Here is a 26,034-nt window from a genome sequence, read left to right on the forward strand (position 1 = left end):
GGAAAGGCGATTTGGCAGTTGAGGCGGGCAAGGGGAGAATGAGTATGTGTATGAGTATGGGAAGAAACCCAGCCGCTTGTTGGTCGGCCAGTTCCGCGACAGGCAGCTGCAAGAGAGATTGTTCAGGTCAGCATTGGGACAGGAGAGATGGTGGTGGCACCGAAACAGATGAACAAAACGTTTGAACAGTTTTCTACAGGGATTTGTACAAGTCGGAGACTCTGGAGGAGGAGTCAGATTTAAGGGAGTTTTTGGGGTGAGTGGAGTATCCTGAAGTAGGAGAGGACAGGATTAGAGGTGCCAATGGGGGTGGAAGAAGTGCAGGTGGCGATAGGGAGAATGCAGACGGGCAAGGCACCGGGGCCAGATACTTTTATAAAAGGTTCAATGATAAGTTGGCACCGCTGATGGTGGATGTTTGAGGGCGTGATGGTCGGGGGCATTGCCACAGACAATGGGTCAGGCATCCATTTCATTGCTGCTTAAAAAGGACAAGGATCCGGTGGATTGTGGGTCGTATAGGCCCATATTTCTGTTTAACGTAGCTGCCAAGATATTGACGAAGTTGCTGCTCAGGTTGGAGGAGTGCCTTCCAAGGTGATTTGGGAGGATCAGACAGCGAACGTGAAGGGCAGATCATCAAATATGCAGTAGCTGTTAAATGTGGTGCTTTCTTTGGCAGAAAGGAGGGAGTTGAAAGGTGGTGGTGGTGCTCGATGCGGAGAAGGCGTTTGATGGGGTGGAGTGGAGCTATCTGTTTGCTGTGTTGGAGAGGGTTGGGATTGGGCCCAAGTTTGTGGCATGGGTGAGATTGTTGTACAAGGATCCGATGGCACGTGCGTGAACAAATTAAATGAATTCAGGGTACTTTCCATTGCACGGCCAACAAGACAAGGATGCCCCATGTCCCCCCTTGTTTGTGCTGGCAATAAAGCCCTTGGTCCCATTGTTGAGGTGCTAGGATCAATGGAGATGGATAATAAGGTTGGGTGGAGTGGGGCGGGGCATAGTGTATGCTGATACTCTATTGCTGTATATTTCAGACCCGAACCCTTCTGTGGGGGATATAATGGGACTGCTTAGGAAATCTGGGGCATTTCCAGGCTTCAAGCTAAACTTGGGTAAAAGTGAACGATTTGTGGTGTCTTCTCCAGGGGTGATATCTGAGAGTGTAGGTGGCCCGAGATTGGGCCCGGCTTCGTAAGTTGAACTTTACGAGTCTGGTAGGTAGGGTTAAGGCTGAGGTAGGATATCCCCCGTTGTAGGCCCGTGTGGTGTAGGCAGTGAAGATGAATATTGTGCCATGGTTTTTATGTTGATTTCAGTGCCTGCCGTCTTTTTGCCAAAGTAATTCTTTAAGGGGATGAACGTGTTGGCTCAATTTTTGTGTTGTAATTTTTTCAAATGTTAAAAAATTGAATAAAAAAAGACTTCTTCAAAAAAAATATCACGATAAACTACAGATGCTGACAGTCATTCAATCTATCCAGATACAAGTTTGATAATATACAACACTGAGGCAATATTTTAAGTAGGTTTCATAAATTAGTTCCAATGAAAGGTCACAGACCTAAAACATTAATTGTTTTTCTCTCTCCGCAGATACAGCCTGACTTGTGCACTTCCAGAATTTCCTATTGGCATTTCATAAATTATTTCCTCACAGGCAACCTTTATTCTGAAAATGTAATCATTTCACAAGTAGAGAATCTCAACAACTAATGGTCCGGTAAGTTTGTTCATAGTTGGACAACATATATAACAAAGATGGCTTACCCAAATTTGGGGGCCATGAGATCAGAGAAGTCCTTTACTTCAAGAACATCTCAATTCTTCGTCCATTTATACTCAATATAGAGCTTACATGACTCTTTTCACCGCAGCAGCATCCCATGCCTTAATTCCTCCTCCCAAAGACATCCCTGTCTACCTGTCCCTTTCTCTCCTCAATTGCACTGATCTATCAATCCCTTTTACTTCCTTCTACCACCTCCCGTGTTACGTTTCAAAGGTAAAATGATAAATGAAATGAAGTCAGAAACTTATTTAGTATAACCTCTTTCCAACAGCATCAAATTGGGAAATAAAACCAAATTACTAAAAATACAATGATGACTGCAGGTTAGGAAACGGAATAAACCAGAAGCTGAAATTAAGAGATTAGACAAAGACAGATCCAGGATATGACACTCTCAGGGAAGTTGAGGCTGGGTATAGTAAAATGGTAGGTATTTGGAAATAATGGGTGCTAAAATAATTTAGTATAGCAGCACCTACCTGGAGAAAATGGCTGAATTTTTGGTAGCTGCCCTTCCCATTCCAATTGGTGGGGGTTTGTGGTATGCCTTAGCTGAAAGGTGTTTGGGTTCTATCACATCTCATATCCCATTGGTTGACAATCCTGTCAATGAAAAACCAATGAAATCTGAGAAACCAAAAAGATGGACAGACACGCACGCATACAGACTCCGTTCACCAAAGCCAGACACTTTATATTTTGCCTACAGTCTAATAGAATATTACCACATAATAAATTAAAAATTCTTAAAAGGTGTGGATATTGTTAAGTAATGGGTTAAGAGACACTGCAATTAGTTGTCTCATTTATGTTAAGTGTTCCAATGATTGACACGGATATGTAAAGGGGCTTCAGGTGGCCTCTGGGTCTGGTGATGTGTAGAGTTCTGTGCAGAGTCAGTTTGAACAAATAAAAGTGCGTTGGTGAAAAAGGAGCAGAACTTTTGCCTCTTCATACCACAGCATCTAATACATTTAACAAATATCACAATGCATTTGGCAATGAGATAGTACCACAGTGTCTTGCACATTATCATTAAAGGTAAAGTAGAAAAACATTGCAAGTTGCACCTGATTCAATACCTCAATGGCCAACATTCAGAATGCTGAACTTGCCAAATTTAGTTGCAATGAGATGATATTCCAAGGAGGATAGAACAAAGAACAAAGAAAAGTACAGTACAGGAACAGGCCCTTCTGCCCTCCAAGCCTGCACTGACCATGCTGCCCATCTAAGGAAAAACCTTCTGCACTTCCCTATATTCTCATCCAATTCATGCATTTGTCAAGATGCCACTTAAACGTCATATTGTACCAGCTTCCACGACCTCCTCCGGCAGCGAGTTCCAGGCACCCAAAACCCTCTTTAATAAACATTCCTCACACATCTCCTTGCCCCTCAAACCTATGTCCCCTAGTAATTGACTCTTCCACCCTGGGAAAAAGCTTCTGCTTATCCACTCTGTCCATGCCCTTCATAATTTTGTAGACTTCTATCAGGTCACCCCTCAACCTCCACTGTTCCAGTGAGAACAAACCAAGTTGATCCAATCTTTCCTCATAGATACTGCCCGCCATACCAGGAAACATCCTGGTAAACCTCTTCTGTACCCTCTCCAAAGCCTCCACATCCTTCTGGTAGTGTGGCGATCAGAATTGAACACTATCCTCCAAGTGTGGCCTAACTAAGGTTCTATACAGCTGCAGCATGACTTGCCAATTTTTATACTCAATGCCCCAGTCGATGAAGGCAAGCATGCCGTAAGTCTTCTTGACTACCTTCTCTATCTCCGTTGCCACTTTCAGTGATCTGTGAACCTGTACACCCAGATCATGCTGCCCGTCAATACTCTTAAGGATTCTGCCATTTGCTGTACATTTCCAACCTGTATTAGACCTTTCAAAATGCATTACTTCACATTTATCCAGATTAAACTCCATATGTTATCTCTCCGTCCACGTCTCCAATCGATCTATATATATCCTGCTGTATCCTCCGACAGTCCTCATCGCAATCCGCAATTCCACCAACCTTTGTGTTGTCTGCAAACTTACTAATCAGACCAGTTACATTTTCCTCCAAATCATTTATGTATACTACGAACAGCAAAGGTCCAAGCACTGATCCCTGCGGAACACCGCTAGTCACAGTCCTCCATTCAGAAAAGCATCCTTCCACTGCTACCCTCCGTCTATGACCAAGCCAGTTCTGTATCCATCTTGCCAGCTAACTACTGATCTCATGTGATTTCAGTTCTGTACCAGTCTGTCTTGAGGATCTTGTCAAAGGCCTTGCTGAAGTCAATGTACACATCCACTGCCCTACCTTCAATCATCTTTTTTACTTCCTCGTGAAACACGTCTCCTTCACAAAACCATGCTGCCCCTCGCTAATACTTCCACTTGCTTCCAAATGGGAGTAAACCCTGTCTCGAAGAATCCTCTCCAATAATTTCCCCACCAATGACGCAAGGATCACCAGATAATCACCAGATTATTCTCGCTACCCTTCTTAACAAAGAATCAACTTTAGCTAATCTCCAGTCCTCTGGGACCTCACCTGTAACCAGTGAGGATACAAAGAGTTGTCAAGGCCCCAACAATTTCCTCCCTTGCCTCCCTCAGTATTCTGGGCTAGATCCCATCAGGCTCTGCAGACTTATCAACCTTAATGTTTTTCAAGATGCCCAACGCCTCCTCCTTTTTGATCTCAATGTGATCTAGACTATCTACACACCCTTCCCCAGACTCATCAGCCATCAAGTCCTTCTCTTTGATGAAGACTGATGCAAAGTACTCATTTCGTACCTCACTCATTTCCTCTGGCGCCATGCATAGATTCCCTCCTCTGCCATTTAGTGAGTCAACCCTTTCTCTGGCTACCCTCGTGCTCTTTATATACACATATAAAAAGCCTTGGGATTTTCCTTAATCCTGTTTACCAATGACTTTTTGTGACCCCTTTTAGCCCCCCTAACTTTGTGTGTAGGTTTATCCCTGCTGTCCTTACTTAATTTAACTAATTATTTGACTAACTCTGTTTAAGATTATGATTTGAGAATTGGGATAAATGGTTCATTTTCAGGTTGACAGGCTGTGACGAGTGGGTAACTTGTAGCAAGGATCAATGGTTGGGCCCCAGCTATTTACCATCGATGTCAATGATTTGGAGAGACCAAATGCAATATTTCCAAGTTTGCTGATGACAAAACTTGGTAGGAATGGAAGTCGTAAAGAGTACATAAAGAGGCTTCAAGGAGATAAGTGAGTGGGCAAGAACATGGCAGATGGAATATAAATGTGGAAAAATGCAAAATAATCCACTTTGGTGGGAAAAACAGAAATGCAGAGTATTTCTTAAAGTGGGACTGGTTGACATTCAAAGGGACCTGGATGTTCTTGTTCATAAGTCATTGAAAGCTAATATGCAGGCGCAACAAGCAATTAGGAATGTAAATGGAGCGTTAGCCTTTATTGCAAGGGGATTTGCGTGTAGGAGTAAAGAAGTCTTGCTGAAGGTATTTAGAGCCTTGCTGAGATCGCATATGCAGTTTTAGTCACCTTATCTGTGGAAGGATGCACTGGCCATAGAGGGAGTGTGACAAAGGTTCCTGGAAATGGTTGACTTCTCCTACGAGGAATGATTGAGGAGACTGGGCCTGTATTCTCTAGAGTTTAGAAGAATGAGAGCTGATCTCATTGAAGTGTAAACAATTCCAGGGCTCATCGAAGTAGATACATATAGGTGGGGGGAGGAGGTTGCACCTGGAAACAGGGATACTGTAGTCACAAAATTCAAAGCAGAGGTTGAAGATTTCTAAATACCAATTACATCAAGGGATATGGGGATGATGTTGGAAGAAGGCGTGAGATAGAAGATCATGCGTCATCTACTTAAATGGCAGAGCAGACCTGAAGCGCCAAATGGCCTACTCTTATAGCAGTAATTTAATTTTGATTAGTATACTTTTCCACCCTCCAACCCCACTCAGACACCTAATGCTTGAAGGTTCTCAATTTTCGATTGTGCAGCTTCAATTTTACATTGACTTTCCATTATAAACAAATCAGAATGAGCAATTTCCCGAGATGTTCTATCCATCATTGGATACAATTGTGCCCACAATTCTCAACATGGTATATTGTAAGTCATCTGCGCTGATACTGAAATATCAACTCTCAAGATATGGCAAAATTAAATTGCAGTATTGGAGTTAATTAACTCGCTATTGCACTATCAGAGAAATAACTACAGAGATACCCAAGCCATTTAATTATTGTGCAACATTACAGCAAATGTATTGCACAACATTACAGCAAATATATTTAGTTAATGAGGTTTAATGATTTCAGTGTATTAAAGCAGAATATTTTCCACTCCTGCTAAACCAACAATATGCATGTGTATGAATCGCGTCATATAATGAACATTTTCCGTATGTTTAATGAAGTATAGCTTCTAAATCACTTCAATGAAATTGTAATAAATTACCAATACAGAAACAGTTCCGGCTTCAGATTGGTGTTTAGTGAATCTCTGTTGGAAGCAAGCTCATCTTAATGTCAGATTTGAAAAGAATGAAAATCAGCCTTGACACTCCAACTCAAACAGCCTGTCAATACTCACAGCTTAGGCTCACAAAGTAATATGACATGCATGATTTTTTAAATCCACAAGTCTATGCCTTGGGCACTAGAATAAAGAAAACAGATAAAATGAACAAAAAAAATTATGAGTTCTCAGTCTATAGTTGTAATAAGTCACGGAGGCAGATGTCCCTTCACCACAATTCCTTGTATTTACAAAGCCAACAGCAGAACAACCAGGTTGCTGTCCACACTGGGAATTCAGGGGATTTGACACTCCCTGTTATATAGAGAAAGGAGTTCCCTGATTAGTGGCCCAATCAGGGAACTCGTATTCTAATTGGCCAATCACAAAGACCTGGTCTAAGTCATTACAGTAATCAAACAGAGTTTTGTTATAAATTGATACCCAAGAAATCGACTGACCGTCAAACAAAAAATTAATACCCCATCAGTCAATTTCACTTCATGTTCTAAACCTAGTGGCATTTATTTTGTTGTGCATCAATGCCAGGTGACTTATTAAACTGCAGTTGAACTTTCACTTCCATTTTTAACTACAGTTAGAATTTAAAAAAATAAATGCCCCTTAACCCTTGAAGTACCAGTCATGTCACTTTTGCTAACTATGTTTTGGTTTATCAGAATGTAGGCTGGTGACTGGAAGTCCAAGACTGCTTTATATAAAACTTTTTGCCAAGGGAAAAGAAAATAAAGAGATGCTACCACCATTCAATTCAAATTTTAAGTTACATAAAGAATATACCTTGCAAGACCGATTGCAAGTCTACCAACCCACACAACATGTACAAATGAAATATTGCCATCAGGACCCAGGTCATCGTTCATTTATACCATTAAAATACAGAAAAAATATCACTCTTTCATTGTATCAAATATTTTTATTTAAATATACATCCACTTTCTAAAACATCAACTTGAACCTGCAGAGGTACAGCAGTCTAATGTAATACCTCTGAACTTGCAGAATTGACAAAACTCATGTCCACATGAGATATGATGTGATACTAATAAGAAAGCCCCTTTCACTGAATGCACAACTTTCTTTTTATAGTTTTTTTTCACAACCGTGGGATGTCCCAAAGTGCTTTACAGTCAATGGAGTGTTTTTGAAATATCACTGTTGTCATGTAATGTAGGAAACAAGACAACTATTTGTGCACTGTATGCTCCCACAAATAGCTATGTGATAATGATCAGATAATTTATTTTTCTGTGATGTTGACTGAGGAATAAATACTAGTCAAGACACCAGGGATAACAAACCTACTCTTCCTCAAAATAATGTCATGCAATCGACATCAAGTTGGGAGACAGGGCTTCGGTATCAAGCCTCATACAAAGTCAGCATCTCCTATAGTGCAGCATTCCCTCAGTAATGCACTGGGGTGTGGGACTAGATTTTTGCACGTCAATCTCCGGAACATGGAAAGATATTTTGCCATAGAGGGGAGTGCAAACACGGTTCACGACATTAATTCCTGGGATGAAGGCCATCTTCTGAGGTATGATTAAATAGACAGGGCCTTATTCGCTGGAGTTAAGAATGAGAGACATAGAAATTCAAACATATTCAACTTATATGAATATATATTATATATATATATATATATGAATTATATGAATATTCAACTTATTCAAACATAGAAAATTCTTACATGGATGGATACAGGAAGGATGTTTCCCCTGGTTAGGGAGACTAGAACCAGGGGCCACAGTCTCAAAGAACAAAGAACGAAACAGCCAAGAAACAGGCCCTTTGATCCTCCAAGCCTGCACCAAACACCTGTCCTATCTAGACCAACCACATGTACCCTTCTATATCACATCTGTTCATGTGCCTATCCAGATAAGTCTCAACAGTCGTTAACGTAACTGCCTCAACCACCTCACTTTGCAGTGCATTCCAGGCCACCACCACCCTCTGTGTAAAAAAACTTCCCCTGCACATCTCCACTGAACCTTTCCCCCCTCACTTTGAACTTGTGCTTCCTTGTAATTGTCACTTCCGCCCTGGGAAAAAGCCTCCAACTGTTCACCCTATCTATACCCCAAATAATTTTATAAACTTCTATCAGGTCGCCCCCTCAGCCTCCGCCTCTCTTGGGAGAACAATCCCAGTTTATTCAATATCTCTACATAGCTAATACCCTCCCATGCCAAGCAACATCCTGGTAAACTTTTTCTGTACTCTCTCCAAAGCATCCACAGCCTTCTGGTAGTGTGGTGACCAGAATTGGACACAGTATCCCAAATGTGGTCTGCCCAACGTTCTATATAAAACTGTAATTTTTGGACTAAAAATTATATTTGAACTTTTATACTCGATATCGTGTCCTATGAAGACAAGCATGCCATGTGCTTTCTTTACCACCATTCCACTTGTGCTGCCACTTTTAAGGATCTGGGGACCTGTACATTTAGATCTCTCTGTGTCTATGGTGTTGCTGGCTCTGCCATTTATTTTATAGCTCTCACCTGAATTGGATCTACCAAAATGCATCACCTCACATTTGTCTGGGTTAAATTCCATCTGCAATTTCTCTGCCCAATTTTGCAGCCTATCTATACCTGTTGTATTCTTTGACATCTTCATCACTATCCACAACTCCTGCAATCTTAGTATCATCCACAAACTTGCTAATCAGACCCGCTACGTTTTCTTCCAAGTCATTTATATATATTTCAAAGAGCAGAGGTTCCAGTACTGATCCCTGCAGAACACCACTAGTTACAGACCTCCATTCGGAAAAAGCCTTCCATTGCTACCTGCTGTTTTTGATGGCCAAACCAGTTCGGAATCCATCCAGCTAGTTCACCTGACCCCATGTGATTTAATACTTTGCACCAGTCTGTCATGAGGGACCTTATCAAATGCTTTACTAAAGTCCATGAAGACATCATCCACAGCCCTTCCCTCGTCAATCATTTTTGTCACTTCCTCAAAAAAATTCAATTAAATTAGTGAGACATGACCTCCCTCATACAAAACCATGCCGTCTGTCGCTATTAAGGGACAGTTTTTTTTAGCACTGAGATGAAGAGAAATTTCTTCACTCTGGGGGTCGTGAATCTTTGGAATTCTCTGCCCCAGAACGCAGAGGAGACTCAGTCACAGATTTCTACATATTAAAAACATTAAGGGATATGAGGATAGTGCAGGAAAATGATCAGCATGCTGGATCAGTCTCGAGGGCTGAATAGTCTACTCATATTTCTTATGAAAGATTTAAAACCTATTCTTCTGGCTCAGAGGAAGGACTGCTATCAACTGAGCCACCATCGACACTCAACTGATAGGATATGCACAAGTCCAAACATTTATTTCCTACAGCCAGAGGAGCCCAATTCAATTTTATCCAACCATATAGAAAATTTGTGTATTCAAATTTCAAGCATTTAGAAGTCAGATAGAGAAGTTCCAGAAACTACAGACGTGCAACATAAATTAATTGTAGGAAAAAAAACTGAACTAAGTATACTAATTTTAGTTCAACAATCTATATGCAGAGGCTCTGAAAGCATGTAGAAATTCAAGAAATAAAATTTCCATAAACCACTTCTGGGATACACCCTAAAATGTCAGAAATAAGCAAGGATTTTAGTTCCATAAAGCCAGGAGAATGCTGCCAATAATTGGAGGAAAGCAAATGTTATTCTAATACGCAACAGAAATCCGACAGCCTGAAAACAAACTAGTTAGTCTAGTGCTGGTACAGGATGAAATGCACAAGTACATTTTATGCACAAGTGTACATTTGATAAACATAGTAACCACACAAGTGGCAAGCACAGAATTCAGTTGGTAGCACAGGAGCTCAAAGTATAACTCCAAACATTATCCTTTTATAAATCCATACAGAATCCTCTTGTCATAATGTGTTGCAAAGGACTACCATCTACTGCAGACTGACATACAGCACAATATACATTACAGTGGGTTCTATCCTCCAAGTCAGCACTGTTTGAGTTATTCCTAAAACATAATTGCTGGCAGATCTTGACAATATGCAATGGCAGACGGTTTCGATAATAGGGGCTTAATGAGTGGCATTGAAACTACATTTGGAGTTGATGGTAATATTCCAGAATATTCAATATAAAATGGATTTCTAAAAGGTAATGATTCCCGATGCTTAATGTGAGATATGATGCCCTTTCTGCTTAGTTTTAAATAGTTTCGAAATTGCTTAATCTGTGGCTGCCTCACTGTGAAGTAGACTGATGTCCAGATTCCAGAATGGGGCAGGTGAAGGATTTGAACAGCTTTAGCAATGTTCTGGGAGATAAAATAATGATATTTTCCAGAGAACTCAATCAGGGCAGCACGGTGGCGCAGTGGTTAGAACTGATGTCTCACGGCGCCGAGGTCCCAAATTCAATACCAGCTCTGGGTCACTGTCTGTGTGGAGTTTGCACATTCTCCCCAACAACCCGAAGATGCGCAGGGTAGGTGAATTGGCCACACTAAATTGCCCCTTAATTGGAAAAAATTAATTGGGTACTCTAAATTTATATAAAAATAAAGAGAACTCATCAGTGCAAATAAAACAGAAAACATTGGAAATATTCAGATCAGGCAGCATTATTGAAAAGAAACAGGTCAGGCAGCACCTGTGAAGGGAAAGTTATGATTCTGGGCATGATGACTTTTCATTCGGAACAGGAGTAGGCCATTCAGCCCCTCAAGCCCAACCCACCATTCAATGAGATCATGGCTGATCTGTGGCCCAATTCCATATATCTGCCTTTGGCCCATATCATTTAATGTCTTTGCTTAACAAAAATCTCAAATTTAAAATGAACAGCTGTTCTCGTTTCAACTGCTGTTTGTTCTGCCCTCAGATTTCCTACATCAGAGGTATTTTGCATTAATTCACTGCCACTGCGCCTCCCAGATACTTTTGAAGCTCTGGTCTCCAAAAGGATGGCCATTTGTTTAATCTACCTTGTTTACCTTATTTGCTTTATATTTCCCCTCTTGGGTTTGTACAGGTATCTAAAAATCCCCACTTCCATAGCCGCATTTCTTTCCTCAACAACTCTCTCGGACTTCAGTCTATTCCGCATGGATTTCAACTTAAATTCAAAGCTTCATGTTATGAGTACAGATATCCACAAGACATCCAGAATGCCTTAAACCGTTGTTCTCGATGCATCCTAAAATTGATCGCTCCCTTAAGCAACACCAACTGTTCTGAAACAAGGTCATCCCGACCTGAAAAGCTGTTTCCCTCCACAAATGCCACCTGAGCCAAGTAGTTCCAGCAATTGTTTTGTTTTATTTCAAATTTTCAGCATCCACACTATGTTGCTTTTATGTCACAATCAGCTCAGCCTGTTTGAATTGATTTAATGTGCAAACCACATTCCTTGAAAAATAATGGGCAGGAACTTCTGCTGCCTACTGGTCTTGATACAGTTTAACTTTTATGTCCTGTTCCTTGACCTTTGGGAAATATCTCACACTGTGATTTTGTACAATTTCATCTATTTCTCCAGAGCACCAATGCAACTTTGTAGCCTTTCATGTGGTGGGAGGTGGTGACTTAATGCTCTGGTGATCCAGGTTCAAATCCTGCCACTGCAAATGGTGAGATTTGAATTCAATTAAAAATCTGGATACAAAAGTCTAATGATGACCATGAAACTATTGTCAATTGTCACAAAGACCTCATTAATGTCCTTTAGGGAAGGAAATCTACTGCCCTTACCTGGTCTGGCCTGCATGTGACTCCAGATCCACAGCAATGTGGTTGACTCTCAACTGCCCCCTCAATAAATGCTGGCAAAACCTGCGATGCCCACGTCCGATGAACGAATAAAAAAAAAATTCCAGTACTCCTTATCAAAAGGTGATGTCATCAAGAACTGTGAGCAAGCCACAATCTTCGAGTACTAAAATGTTATGAATAGAAAAGAGGATCAGGAGTGGACTGACAAACGAGCACTGTGAATTCCTGCCCTTAGAATAAACATAAGAGAATCAATTGTTCACTCTTTCATAGCGAATGTTAATGTACCAAACACCTTTGCCACAGCCAGGAACACGGCCAATGTGCACTCTTCCTTGTCAGAGGCTTAAAGATATGCAATGGCAGTCATAGCAAGTTGTAGGTCTGTGCTTCCTCCTCTTCTAAACCTTGCCCAACCCAACCAGAGAAGTCAGTGGTCTTGTTATTTTGATTTTTATCTTCTCAGGCTCTTCCACATTACCCATGATCTTTGGTCTTGTGATAATCCAGGACAAGTACGCCCATCCATTTGCTAATCCGTTAATGCCCGTCAAGACTATTTTTAAATATATGAAAATACAGTTCTTCTTGGAATGTGAACATTTTGGGGAAATTTTAATTTGTTGCATGGTACTTATGGTGGGCCTGGTCTTGGAATCATCCTGCTGAACAGGATTCCCCCAAGTGAAAAGACTGCAGTAGTTTTTTTAAAAAATGTATTCAAGGCATTTTCATACAAACAAAATTAGAACAGCCAAACAATTTTATAAACAATGAACACCCACTCTCCCCTCCCCTAATACTACCCTCTTCTCATATCCCACCTTCCTCATTTTAACTCTGACCACCCCCGCCCCTTCAAACCTCATTAAAGAAATCAATAAATGGATTCCACCTCCGGGTGAACCCATCCACCGACACCCTCAAGACGAACTTGACCTTCTCCAGTCTCAGGAATTCCGCCAGGTCACTGACCCACACTTTCAGCAGCTCGGAGTCCCGTCACCTGAGCAAAATACACATCCAGGCTGCCCGCAAGACATCATCCTTTCACCCCCCCTGGACTCTTCCGACACCCCGAATATCGCCACCTCTGGACTCGGGACCACCTCCATACCCAGCACCTCAGACATCACGTCTGCAAACGCTTGCCAGAACCCCTTCAACACGCCCAGAGCATGTGGACGTGTTCCGCTGGCCTCCCCATACACTGCCCACACCTATCCTCCATCCCTCCAAGAACCTACTCATCCCTTTTTTTTTTAGGTTTAGAGTACCCAATTCATGTGTTCTGTGCTGTACTGTTCTATTCTATTCTATTCTATTCATTTTTCCCATTAAGGGGCAATTTAGCGTGGCCAATCCACCTACTCTACACATCTTTGTGTTGTGGGGGCAAAACCCACGCAAACACGGGGAGAATGTGCAAACTCCACACTGACAGTGACCCAGAGCCAGGATCGAACTTGGGGTCTCGGTGCGCCACCTTGCTGCCCCAACTCATCCTTGTTACCGTCATATGCGCCCCATATAATCACTTTAAACTGGATGAGGCTTAGCTTGCACATGGCGAGGATGCGTACACCCTCTGCAAGACCTCTGCCCATTTCTCGGCCCCACCTCCCCCTCACGTTTTTATGGCCCACACTATGGCTCCCTCCCAATCCAGCAACTCCTGACAGACATCGGACACCTTCCCTTCCTCTATTTCATCTATTGACCCAGGGGCAGCAGCCCAGGAAAGGATGGCAGCTCACTCCTTAAAGTCTCTGACCTACAGGTACTTCACGCCATTTCCCCCGGGCAACTTGTACTCTTCCCCCAGGTCCTCCAACTTCACAAATTTGCTCGCCATGAACAGATCACCTAATCTCTCAATCCCTGGCTGCCGCACCACCGAAACACCACATCCATCCTCTCCCCGGCGCAAGCCTATGGTTGTCGTAGATCGGTGCCCACACCCAAGCACCCTCCAGTCCCAAATGCCACCTCCACTGCCCCCACACCCTTAGGGCCGACACCACCGCTGGATTCACTTTCATCTGCTCCACCAGCCGAGCCAGGTTCAATTTGTGCAGCTGCACCAAGCCCCGCATCACCTGTATACGCATGTATCGAAAGCTCGCCCCAACCACCCGAAATGGCAACTCCCCTAAGCTCCTTTCCTGCCCTCTGATCTCAATTCGGGAACACCTTGCTCTTCCCCATATTTAACTTGTATCCCGAAAACAGTCAAATTCCTCTAAGATCCCCATGATGCCTCCGATATGGCCCAATGGGTTTGAAATATACAGCAACAGGTCATCCACATACATTGAGCATTGAGACCCTGTGCTCAGCGCTCCCACTCCCACTCAATCCCTCAACACCCCAACAGCCATTGCCAGCGGCTTTATCGCCAAGGGGAAGAGCAAGCGCCTCCGCCTAATCCCACAATGCAGCTTGAAGTACCCCAAACTCACATACAGCGCAGATCCACACTGTCTGGCGTGTGGTCAGAAACCACAATCACTGAATATTCTGAGTCGACCACCCCTGCCTTATCTAGCATGAGTCTTATCTAGCATGAAAAAAAAAAATCAATCTGGGAGCACACCACATGTACATGGCAGAAGTATGAAAACTTCTTCACCCTCGGCCTCCCAAACCCCCACATATCCCCCCCCCCCCAATATGCTCCATAAACCCCTCAACTCCTTTGCCACTGCTGTCACCCTCAACGACTTGGGATTCAACCGGTCCAAGCTCAGTTCTATAACCGTATTAAAATTCTCCCCGTGATCAACCGATGTGAGTCCAAGTCAGGAAACTTCCCTCACTCCCACCTCCTAAAATCTATATCATCCCAATTTGGGGCACATCCACCTCCTAAAATCTACATCATCCCAATTTGGGGCATAGACATTTACCAGAACCACCGGCATCCCCTCAAACTCTCCACTGACCATTAGATACCTCCCCTCCCTCCCACCACCCCAATCCGGATTGGCCACAATGCTCCCCACTTATTAACCAACACCGCCACCTCCCTCATATTCAGCCCAGAATGAAACACCTGCCCCACCCATCCCTTCCTTAACCTCGTCTATTCCCCTATCTCCTGCAAAAAGGCAGGTCTACAGTAGTTTAAGGAGAAGTTCCACCTTCAACCCAACCTAAAACAACAATGTTGAAAATTCCAGGATTTTGACCAAGTGATTAAGAAGCTTATTTCCAAATCATGCATGACTTGGAGGGGAACAGCTTTCGGATTAGGGTTGATAGGTGTTCTCATGATCTTGCACCATTTTCCTTTCCTTTGTGGTGGAAGCTCTGCATTTGGAGGCACCACGGAAATAAACTTGAGCTCCTCATGCATCCTGTAGATTATACTCCTGTAGCTAGTGTTGGTGATGAAATGGATCCATATTGAATTCAATGGCAGAGGCACTGATCAAGCAGATTGCTTTGTTCTGAATAGTTTTACGTTTCTTGAGTGTTGTTGCAGTTACATCAACCTAGATGGTGAGTGCTTCATCACATTCCTAAGCTGCACGGTGGCACAGTGGCTAGTGCTGCTGCCTCACAGCTCCAGGTACCCAGGTTCAATTTCAGCCTCGGGTGACTGTGTGGAGTTTGTACTTTCTCCCTATGTCTGCGTGGGTTTCCTCCGGTTTCCTCCCACAGCCCAAAGAGGTACAGGTTCGGTGGATTGGTCATGCTAAATTGCCCTGAGTGTCCAAGTAGGTTAGGTGGGCTTACTGGGATAGGGTGGAGGCGTGGGCTTAAGTAGGGTGCTCTTGCCAAGGGCCAGTGCAGACCCGATGGGCCAAATGGCCTCATTCTGCACTATAAATTCTATAAACTCTTTTAGATGCAGGAAAGGCACCAAGAGGTATGTGTCACTCAGCATACCCCATCCAGTGTTGATACGGCCAGTCTACTTGAGCTGTTGATCAACAGTAACCTGGCAGTGACGGCCTTGACAATGATGGCTAGTTGGATCTTTTTTGTGATACATAGTCATTACCTGACACATATATGGATGCCAATGTTACTTACCATTTGTCAGACCAGATTTGAGTGTCAGCCAGGTGCAGTTGTAGAATGGCATGGTAGATAGATGCTGGTTAGCCACAGTTGTAGTTGTGGAATCCATCTTATTGGAGGGATGGGATAGCACTGGAAAGAATGTTGCCTAGGCTGGAGGGTTTTACTATGAAGAGATTGAATAGACTGGGGCTGTTTTCTTTGGAGCAGAGAGACTGAGGGGGGAAATGATTGAGATGTATAAAATTACGAGGGGCATAGATAGAATAGACAGGAAGAGGTTTCTCCCCTTGGTGGATGGATCAATGACCAGGGGGCACAGATTTAAGATAAGGGGGCAGGAGGTTTAGAAGGGATGAGAGGAAAAAACATTTTCATCCACAGAATGGTGTCTAAAACTCACTGCTAGAAAGGGTGGTCAAGACAGAGACCCTGTAACATTTGAGAAGTATTTAGATGTGCACTTGTGCAGCCAAAGCATAGAGGGCTATGGGCTAAGTGCTGGAAAATTTGATTAGAATAATTAGGTGGTTGTTTTTCACCAGCGCAAATGTGATAGGCTGAAAGACCTGTAGACCTCCTCTATGAGTCAAAAGTTATCGGAGGTATTTGGGAAAGTAGAACTTGAAACAGAAACAGACCAACCATGACCTTATCAAATCAACGGCCAAATGGTCGACTTCAGCTCCCATTTTGTGCAACATGGACTTCTCCATTTTATGATTAATTGCAAGCAAAGCTAAACACTGCATAACAGTCAGCAAACATCTCTTAATGGAAGCATAAGAAATAGAAGAGTGGGCTATTCAGCACTTCGAGCCTACTCTGCCATTCACTAAAATCATGACGGATGTACTTCAACTTGATCCTCCTACCGGGTTCAATTTTACTAGATTTCTTTAATACCCCAAAAATCTATCAATCTTTACCTTCAACATAATCAGCAACTAAGTGTCCTTAGATCTCTGGGGATGAGAATTCCAAAGATTCAAATTTTTGAGTAATTTCTGCTCATCTCAGTCCTAAACAGCTAATCCTCCTTTGCCTATTAGGTCAGATGTAGCCACCGGAGTTGGCCACTTCCCCACACAAAATGGAGAAACACAAAGACAGCAGGGAAAAATGGACAGTCTAACCAAACAAGCAGTTTTGCAGAGTTCCTGTGTATTCTGCCTGCAAAGAAAGCAGACAGCACTGAAACTAGCAGTTATACATATTGATGAGCGATCCCCGGGAACACTAGCTACAACAATTAGCTACATTTAAGACACTCAATAGCAAGTCAGACTCCTCGGCGCCAACGGGAGTCCGAGACAAAGGAGACAAACAAGCCAGAAAGAACCGCCCAGCGATTCCCCAGTATTGGGGAATTCAAACCAATCGATTGGTATGGGATCCAATCGATTGGAAGTAAGCTCGGGGTCCGCCCAAAAGAGCGCGAAGCCCCTGGGACCTATAAAAGACAGGTCCCAAGTTCAGTTCACTCTCTTAGCTGGCCCTCCCAGCAGAACACCTTAGCAGCTCTTGAAGAATTTGACCGTAAGAAGGAGAGGCCTGGCCAATTGCTGCACCACCAAGTAAGTGTCATACAACGCACGCTACGAGATAGACACTCCTGACCCTTTAGTCCATACCAGCTGGAAGTCTGCTGATAGATCCAGTAGAGAGCAAGAGGCCATTGTTCCCTGATCCGGTGGGTTCCCTTATCCAGATAAGTACTGGTCTGTTAGTGGTAGGAATAGCCTAGTCTTTTAGTATTGTATGCATGAGTAGCGATTAACTGTGTATTAATAAACGTGTTTTGATTTGAACCTTACTAATTGAGTCATTGATCTGAACTTGAATCTCGTGGTGGTATCATAAGGATACCTGGCGACTCTAGAGCTAATTAATAAAACAGAGCCAATTGAGTGTAAAGCACACTCACCAGAACGAGCAACACAGAGTCAAGGAAACTGATAAAGCAACTGAAATGGTCAAGCCAAGGATGTTCTGTGGGACTCTAACAACAATGCCCAAGGGTTGTGATTTTTAGCCTCTATTAAACACAACCATTTTATTTTGAAACAGGTAAAATGATACGGTAGGACTTTCCCATTGACATTGGTTTTGGAAGGGCACCTGTATCAGAGATAATTACTGCTTTGATATTGAGGGCAATTGTTCTCATTCCTCGTCTCCTTTGGTATTCAGCTAATGTCCACGTCAAGGCTTATGACGAGGTCAGGGATGATGCAGTTCTGGCAGAACCTGAACTCAATGCCAGTGAGCTGCAATTATTGTTTAACTCTTCTTGCTTTTCTGGTGATTAGGGGCAGACCGAGGGTTACATTAATTGGCTGGGTTAGAGTTGTCCTGCTCAGAATTCCTTTTTCATGTCAGAGCCTGTTACAAGATAGTTAGCTCAACGCATTTCTAAACGGTCAATAGTTTAAAAAGTGAATTACTGGTAATTTGAGCACAAATGGAAACCATGATGAAGAATGAACTTTCAAAATTACAGTTGAGCTGTTTAAACTAAAATAAATCTGTACAACTGCACAGCGAACAGAAATCATGTCACATTTTGATGGGAAAGGTATATTGGAACAGTACATATGAACAAAGGCATAAACAGAGCAGATAAAAATGAATTTGTTCCATCAAATTATTCTAGTGTACAACTCATCTATTATATTCATCTAGTGTAAAATACCATTTATTTAGAGTAACTTCAATTATTTTATCTCTTACAATAATCAGTGGATCATTCTACATGGTATAACTTTAGGCTCTTCTAATTTATTTTTAAAATCCTGTATTCCAATGAATTGTTTGGCACAATGAAGCCTCTCTCCCACAAACTGCATGAAAACTTGCATATATGGTGTCTTCAAAATGTTTTTACCAAAAGAATACACCCCATAAATAGTACCAGATACAACAGTCAATATCTCAATTATACAAAGGCTGTCTGTCTCTTCTGTAAAAAAAATGTGAACTCACTAGGGAGTTAGAGCTTATTGAGCATGAACTGAAGGGTTTTCTCGCACAAACGGAGGGCTTTCAACAAATGCTTCACCATACAAAGCAACTCAGATATTACAAAAATACTTTAGGCCTATTATCAACCAGATATCTTACCCTGCAGTTTTATTCAAACAGAAATAGTAAACTGAAATATTACTAAACAAGGGCAGAAAGGTGGCCACAATTATTTTTGTAACAATTATTTTTTTAAAAATAATTCTTCGTTACTTTAATTACAGACGCAAATATGCACTGAATGCTGATTAACCTACACCTAAGCTGCCAATTTCTTCGAACTGAAATTATTATAAAATGGCAAATCCCATTCCTAGATCATATAAAGCATGTTGTAATACATCATACATTTTATAAAGTACACTTAATGTCTCACTCCATACTACTTTTTGACAGACTTTTAATGCATTAAAACCTTCCATTTGCAATATTAAAAAAATAGTTTTTCCAAGGACTTTTTCACCCAATTATAAAACTGGAAAACACAGATTCTCAATGAGTGGAAAATAATTGAAAAAGTAACACTGGTTACACCACAATATGGTGCTCAGCATGATCTTTGCACTATATAAAGGATTTAGAGACACTAATGAAGGGGAAAATAAAAAGATCTAACAGCACATTACCACCACTATCAGGAAAGATTGACATGTCACTAGAAAGGAGAAGATTGAGGGGTGCCCCAATACAGATCTTTAAATTATGACATATGAGCTTCTAATAAGCAATTAAAACATGATTAAATTTCTAAAAGTAGTTTGATTATCAAAAGAAATTGGGCACAAAGTTAATTAAAAACAGCTAAATCACAAATCAGTTAATAGTTAATAAGTTTGGATCTTCAATATTTAACCTTACTCACTTAAATTGGAAGAATAACCTATTCAAACCTATTGCCAGCTGATACTGTCAACCAAAATTATTTTATTTGCAACGTTATTGCACATTATCTAAATTGAATTACTGTTCTTTCGTTAACCCCAAAGATTTTTGTTGAGTCCGAACTTTCAAATATATAGTCAACTTCTATTTTGAAGTAACCTTGTTTAGCAACACAGTAAGCTTGAATCTTATAAGTCTTGTCCAAACGTTGTGGGTCTGCAAGTTTGGTATAGATTATTCTTTGTTCAGTGATGATTAAATCTTAAATCACAATATCCATATCGGTTGGCATTCAGTTTTAGATGTTTGTAAACTAATGGGTACATTGGTCAAATACTATGACCCAAAATGATCAGAGTAAACACTCAAGTGGTCTACAAATACAAAATACTACACAATCCTGAATTGTACCCTTACACAAAAAATGAGAATGGATGTTTGCCAATCTCCCATGAAAAAGACTTCAGATTTAAAAGTCAAGTTCAATAGTTCTAGGGATGTAGAGGAAAGGATGGCGAAGATAATTCTGGAAAAAGAGCGAAAGTAACAGGGTAGTTGTTATGGGAGACTTTAACTTTCCAAATATTGACTGGAAAAGATATAGTTCGAGTACATTAGATGGGTCGTTCTTTGTACAATGTGTGCAGGAGGGTTTCCTGACACAATATGTTGACAGGCCAACAAGAGGCGAGGCCACATTGGATTTGGTTTTGGGTAATGAACCAAGCCAGGTGTTAGATCTGGAGGTAGGTGAGCACTTTGGAAACAGTGACCACAATTCGGTGACCTTTACGTTAGTGATGGAAAGGGATAAGTATACCCCGCAGGGCAAGAGTTATAGCTGGGGGAAGGGCAATTATGATGCCATTAGACATGACTTAGGATGTGTTGGTTGGAGAAGTAGGCTGCAAGGGTTGGGCACACTGGATATGTGGAGCTTGTTCAAGGAACAGCTATTGCATGTTCTTGATAAGTACGTACCAGTCAGGCAGGGAGGAAGGGGTCGAGCGAGGGAACCGTGGTTTACCAAAGAAGTGGAATCTCTTGTTAAGAGGAAGAAGGAGGCCTATGTGAAGATGAGGCATGAAGTTTCAGCTGGGGCGCTTGATAGTTACAAGGAAGCGAGGAAGGATCTAAAGAGAGAGCTGAGACGAGCAAGGAGGGGACATGAGAAGTCTTTGGCAGGTAGGATCAAGGAAAACCAAAAAGCTTTCTATAGGTATGTCAGGAATAAAAGAATGACTAGGGTAAGAGTAGGGCCAGTCAAGGACAGTGGTGGGAAGTTGTGTGTGGAGGCTGAGGAGATAAGCGAGATACTAAATGAATACTTTTCGTCAGTATTCACTCAAGAAAAAGATAATATTGTGGAGGAGAATGCTGAGACCCAGGCTATTAGAATAGATGGCATTGAGGTGCGTAGGGAAGAAGTGTTGGCAATTCTGGACATGGTGAAAATAGATAAGTCCCCGGGGCCGGATGGGATTTATCCTAGGATTCTCTGGGAAGCCAGGGAAGAGATTGCTGAGCCTTTGGCTTTGATTTTTAGGTCATCATTGGCTACAGGAATAGTGCCAGAGGACTGGAGGATAGCAAATGTGGTCCCTTTGTTCAAGAAGGGGAGTAGAGATAACCCCGGTAACTATAGGCCGGTGAGCCTAACGTCTGTGGTGGGTAAGGTCTTGGAGAGGATTATAAAAGATACGATTTATAATCATCTAGATAGGAATAATACGATTAGGGATAGTCAGCATGGTTTTGTGAAGGGTAGGTCATGCCTCACAAACCTTATCGAGTTCTTTGAGAAGGTGACTGAACAGGTAGACGAGGGTAGAGCAGTTGATGTGGTGTATATGGATTTCAGTAAAGCGTTTGATAAGGTTCCCCACGGTCGGCTATTGCAGAAAATACGGAGGCTGGGGATTGAGGGTGATTTAGAGATGTGGATCAGAAATTGGCTAGTTGAAAGAAGACAGAGAGTGGTAGTTGATGGGAAATGTTCAGAATGGAGTTCAGTTACGAGTGGCGTACCACAAGGATCTGTTCTGGGGCCGTTGCTGTTTGTCATTTTTATAAATGACCTAGAGGAGGGCGCAGAAGGATGGGTGAGTAAATTTGCAGACGACACTAAAGTCGGTGGAGTTGTAGACAGTGCGGAAGGATGTTGCAGGTTACAGAGGGACATAGATAAGCTGCAGACCTGGGCTGAGAGGTGGCAAATGGAGTTTAATGTGGAGAAGTGTGAGGTGATTCACTTTGGAAAGAATAACAGGAATGCGGAATATTTGGCTAATGGTAAAATTCTTGGTAGTGTGGATGAGCAGAGGGATCTCGGTGTCCATGTACATAGATCCCTGAAAGTTGCCACCCAGGTTGATAGGGTTGTGAAGAAGGCCTATGGTGTGTTGGCCTTTATTGGTAGAGGGATTGAGTTCCGGAGCCATGAGGTCATGTTGCAGTTGTACAAAACTCTAGTACGGCCGCATTTGGAGTATTGCGTACAGTTCTGGTCGCCTCATTATAGGAAGGACGTGGAAGCTTTGGAACAGGTGCAGAGGAGATTTACCAGGATGTTGCCTGGTATGGAGGGAAAATCTTATGAGGAAAGGCTGATGGACTTGAGGTTGTTTTCGTTAGAGAGAAGGAGGTTAAGAGGTGATTTAATAGAGGCATACAAAATGATCAGAGGGTTAGATAGGGTGGACAGCGAGAGCCTTCTCCCGCGGATGGAGGTGGCTAGCACGAGGGGACATAGCCTTAAATTGAGGGGTAATAGATATAGGACAGAGGTCAGAGGTGGGTTTTTTACGCAAAGAGTGGTGAGGCCGTGGAATGCCCTACCTGCAACAGTAGTGAACTCGCCAACATTGAGGGCATTTAAAAGTTTATTGGATAAGCATATGGATGATAAGGGCATAGTGTAGGTTAGATGGCCTTTAGTTTTTTTTCCATGTCGGTGCAACATCGAGGGCCGAAGGGCCTGTACTGCGCTGTATCGTTCTATGTTCTATGTTCAATCAGAAGCCAAGAACAACATCTACTGGGATCTAAAACAGTACATAGAACAGTACAGCACAGAACAGGCCCTTCGGCCCTCGATGTTGTGCCGAGCAATGATCACCCTACTCAAGTCAACATATCCACCCTATACCAGTAACCCATGCTACCGTGCTGCCCAGTACTTGTCCAGTCGTATCACTTCCCTCTTAACAAACTTGCAGTTTACTTTTTGAGAGCTGTAAAATTGAGATTTAACTGTTACCATTTCAAAAGCAGATGACAGATTGTGTGCATCGCACCTGTCAAATTGCCCCTCTTCCTGTCCTCTTTAGGACCTAACGACTTTGTGAGTCACTCTTGAAAACAATCTGGGCTGTTTTGCAATCCGGCTGCACATGGTGATAGGATGTGTGCTACAAAGTAACGCACGGTACGGTAACAACTCTATTGATATGAAACAACAAAAGCTATACACGCGACACGATAATATTTCAAAAACAAAATACTCAGTTACACTTAGTGGACAACGATCCGAGGTGGTAAACACAGGACGACATACAATCAGGGTGTCACAATCAGGGTGTCACTACATTCCTTACATCGGGAGCCAACAGGGTGGAGTTAAATAGCAGCGCCTTCAGACGGAACACGGCAAGAAGTTAAAAGTATTTCCCACTTTGAACTTTTTTTTACAAGTGTGCTGAAACAATTGTCGCTGCTAAGGCTGTCGCTACACACTCCAGCGCAGCCCGATCCTGGTTGAAAGTGCATCACACCCTTACCTGCACCGCACTGTTGAGGAAGCAGCTGTTCTCCCCAGGTCCATTGAGCAGCCCTTTGTTGGGAGCGATAGACAACATGCTGCCCGGCTGGTAGCTGTTCCGCAGGTTACCCCCGGGCTTCAGGAAAAGCTTCACCCAGGCCATTGTCCCGGGAACGGCTCGAGGGGACAACAATCTGGGGCGGGGTCAAACGGCTCGGGGCCGCGCGCTGGCTGCCAGGTGCCTTGCGCTCCCGCGCCCCTCTTCTTCTCAGGTGAAGCGGTTGCTCCCCATGGGCGGCTCCTTTTACCCGCCGCAGTCCTTCATTGTCGTCTTCCTGTTGTCTGTCTGTCGGTCGGTCGGGCGGCGGGGGGGGCACCACCGACTTAACTCGGCTGGGCGAGCGACGTCGGGGCTGAATCATCAAAGTTGACGACGAAAAGTTGACAACATTGGCCGACTGCTTTTCCGTTCGCCTGGCTGACTGGCTGGAGGAGCCCGGTGGCGCACTGCCCGCTCGGCAGGTGAGGCTTCTGGTTTTGGACTGTTAAAGGCGAGCGGCCGCGCGCGAGACACGGTCCCCAGTCAACCGTCCCAGCTCGAGAGCACCGCCGCTGCGTCACCACCTGATTCCAGCAGCCTGCGTCCGGTCACGTGCCCCGCCTGCTCGGCTCAGGGAAGTAGTGCTGGGATGGCTCAGAGCTCCTGGTAATAGGTAGGATGTCGGACTGTGGTTTCCTCTCTTGCATGCCCATAAGGCGAGCGGTGTTAAGGCGAGGCGGCACTTGGGGCTCTGATGTCTGCTATGTTTCTCTCTTTGTTTGCTGTGGAAAATGAATGGTGCCAAGAGATAGGGAACCAATTCCCCATTTGCCTCCTCCACCCTGTGCTGAAGCTGAAGGAAGAAGCAATTGATGGGGCGTACACTGGCAATATAATAACCGAGTTAATAAACCTCAATGATTGCAACACAAAGATCCAGCCAAAGGGGAAAAAAAAGATTGGAAATCTCTATGATCAGAGCAGTCACTCCTTCTTCCTGCTGGATAATTTGGGATTATTATATCTGGATAATTTGTATTTGCTTTCAAGTTGAAAGTTGTTTGTATGGGTCAAGAATTTATTTTGCTTTGCCTGAACAATACAAGTGCAATTATAGTAGAACATGTGATTTAATTTGAATTTGAACATTCAAAAGCCTTTTTTCAATTTCAACAGTTTTAATTTGTACATATACTTTGCAGTATTTTTGAAATGAAATAAATCAATACAAAAGGAGAAAGGCAGGCATATTGCATTCAGCAGCTGTTTCTTCCCAAAATGAATTGGTGTTGGTGTGATTGGCCAAATGGCTTCCTTCTGCATTTGAAATTATACAACATAGAGATGATTTTGTATAATTGTATGTTTAGTCATGGAATCCAGAACCTACCAATGGGGAGTTTGTTGTTTACTTTTCTGACAAGTCATATTCAATTATTTTCCAATCATATATACACAGAAAATATGAATTACTTGTAATCACATCCAAAGTCACCAGGTGGATAACTGAGATCAAAGTTACAATATTTTTAATTTTGAACAAATGTGTATGGCACAGTTATCAAACCAAGGAAGGTCACCTACCTATACCTCTGTAATATCATGTCTCCATTCTTACTTCAATATACCCGCCTCTGAAACCATTCAATGCTTTTTCCACTCAACTTTTCCAATACTTGCCTGGTTAGCCTTCTATCTTTTACCCTTTGTAAATATCTGCTTGCCCAAAACGGTAGGCATCCCTTCAATCATTTTTCTGCCACTATCAAAACACCAAAATGGCTCATATTAAAGTCACAATGGCATTCTATGTGACTGTGTCAAAAGTAAATTAAATCTCTTCATCCTTCAGTTCATCTACATTATTTGACATGGTTGTGAACACAACTCTCCTCCAATGTGTAGGATCTTTTATTTTTCAAATAAGAATCGAGGGACCGGTGGTCGTGTGAAATTGAGCTTTATTGCAAAAATCTAGTTAGTACACTTCCAAAACTACAAATCTACTGAACAAAAGAAACAAAGCCCAGTAGGGCATAAGGAAGAAAACAGCTGGAAAGAGAAGGCTGTGATACCTGTGTTTGATGCCACCCCCCTCTTTGCCCCTGATTGGCTTACAAGTTTTGAATTGTGACTTCTGAATGGTGCTCTGTACCATC

At 42.6% G+C, this 26,034-nt stretch overlaps 1 protein-coding gene across 3 annotated transcripts in view; it reads right to left on the reverse strand.

Moving 5' to 3' along the window:
• The window catches only part of usp53b (ubiquitin specific peptidase 53b), a 177,477-nt gene extending 152,971 nt beyond the window's left edge, over positions 1-24,506 (reverse strand). For 2 of the 3 annotated variants that reach the window (XM_038791848.1, XM_038791847.1), the window contains exon 1: positions 23,855-24,506. In XM_038791848.1, the coding sequence (XP_038647776.1) occupies positions 23,855-23,998 (144 nt within the window). In that variant the 5' untranslated portion in view covers positions 23,999-24,506. Of the gene's footprint in view, positions 1-2,277; positions 2,402-23,854 lie in introns of all 3 variants that reach the window. The other variant, XM_038791849.1, reaches the window with a different exon arrangement.
• Between the last annotated feature and the right edge of the window lie 1,528 nt (positions 24,507-26,034).

The sequence above is a fragment of the Scyliorhinus canicula genome, chromosome 3, assembly GCF_902713615.1.
Source record: "Scyliorhinus canicula chromosome 3, sScyCan1.1, whole genome shotgun sequence".
Classification (NCBI taxonomy): Eukaryota; Metazoa; Chordata; class Chondrichthyes; order Carcharhiniformes; family Scyliorhinidae; genus Scyliorhinus; species Scyliorhinus canicula.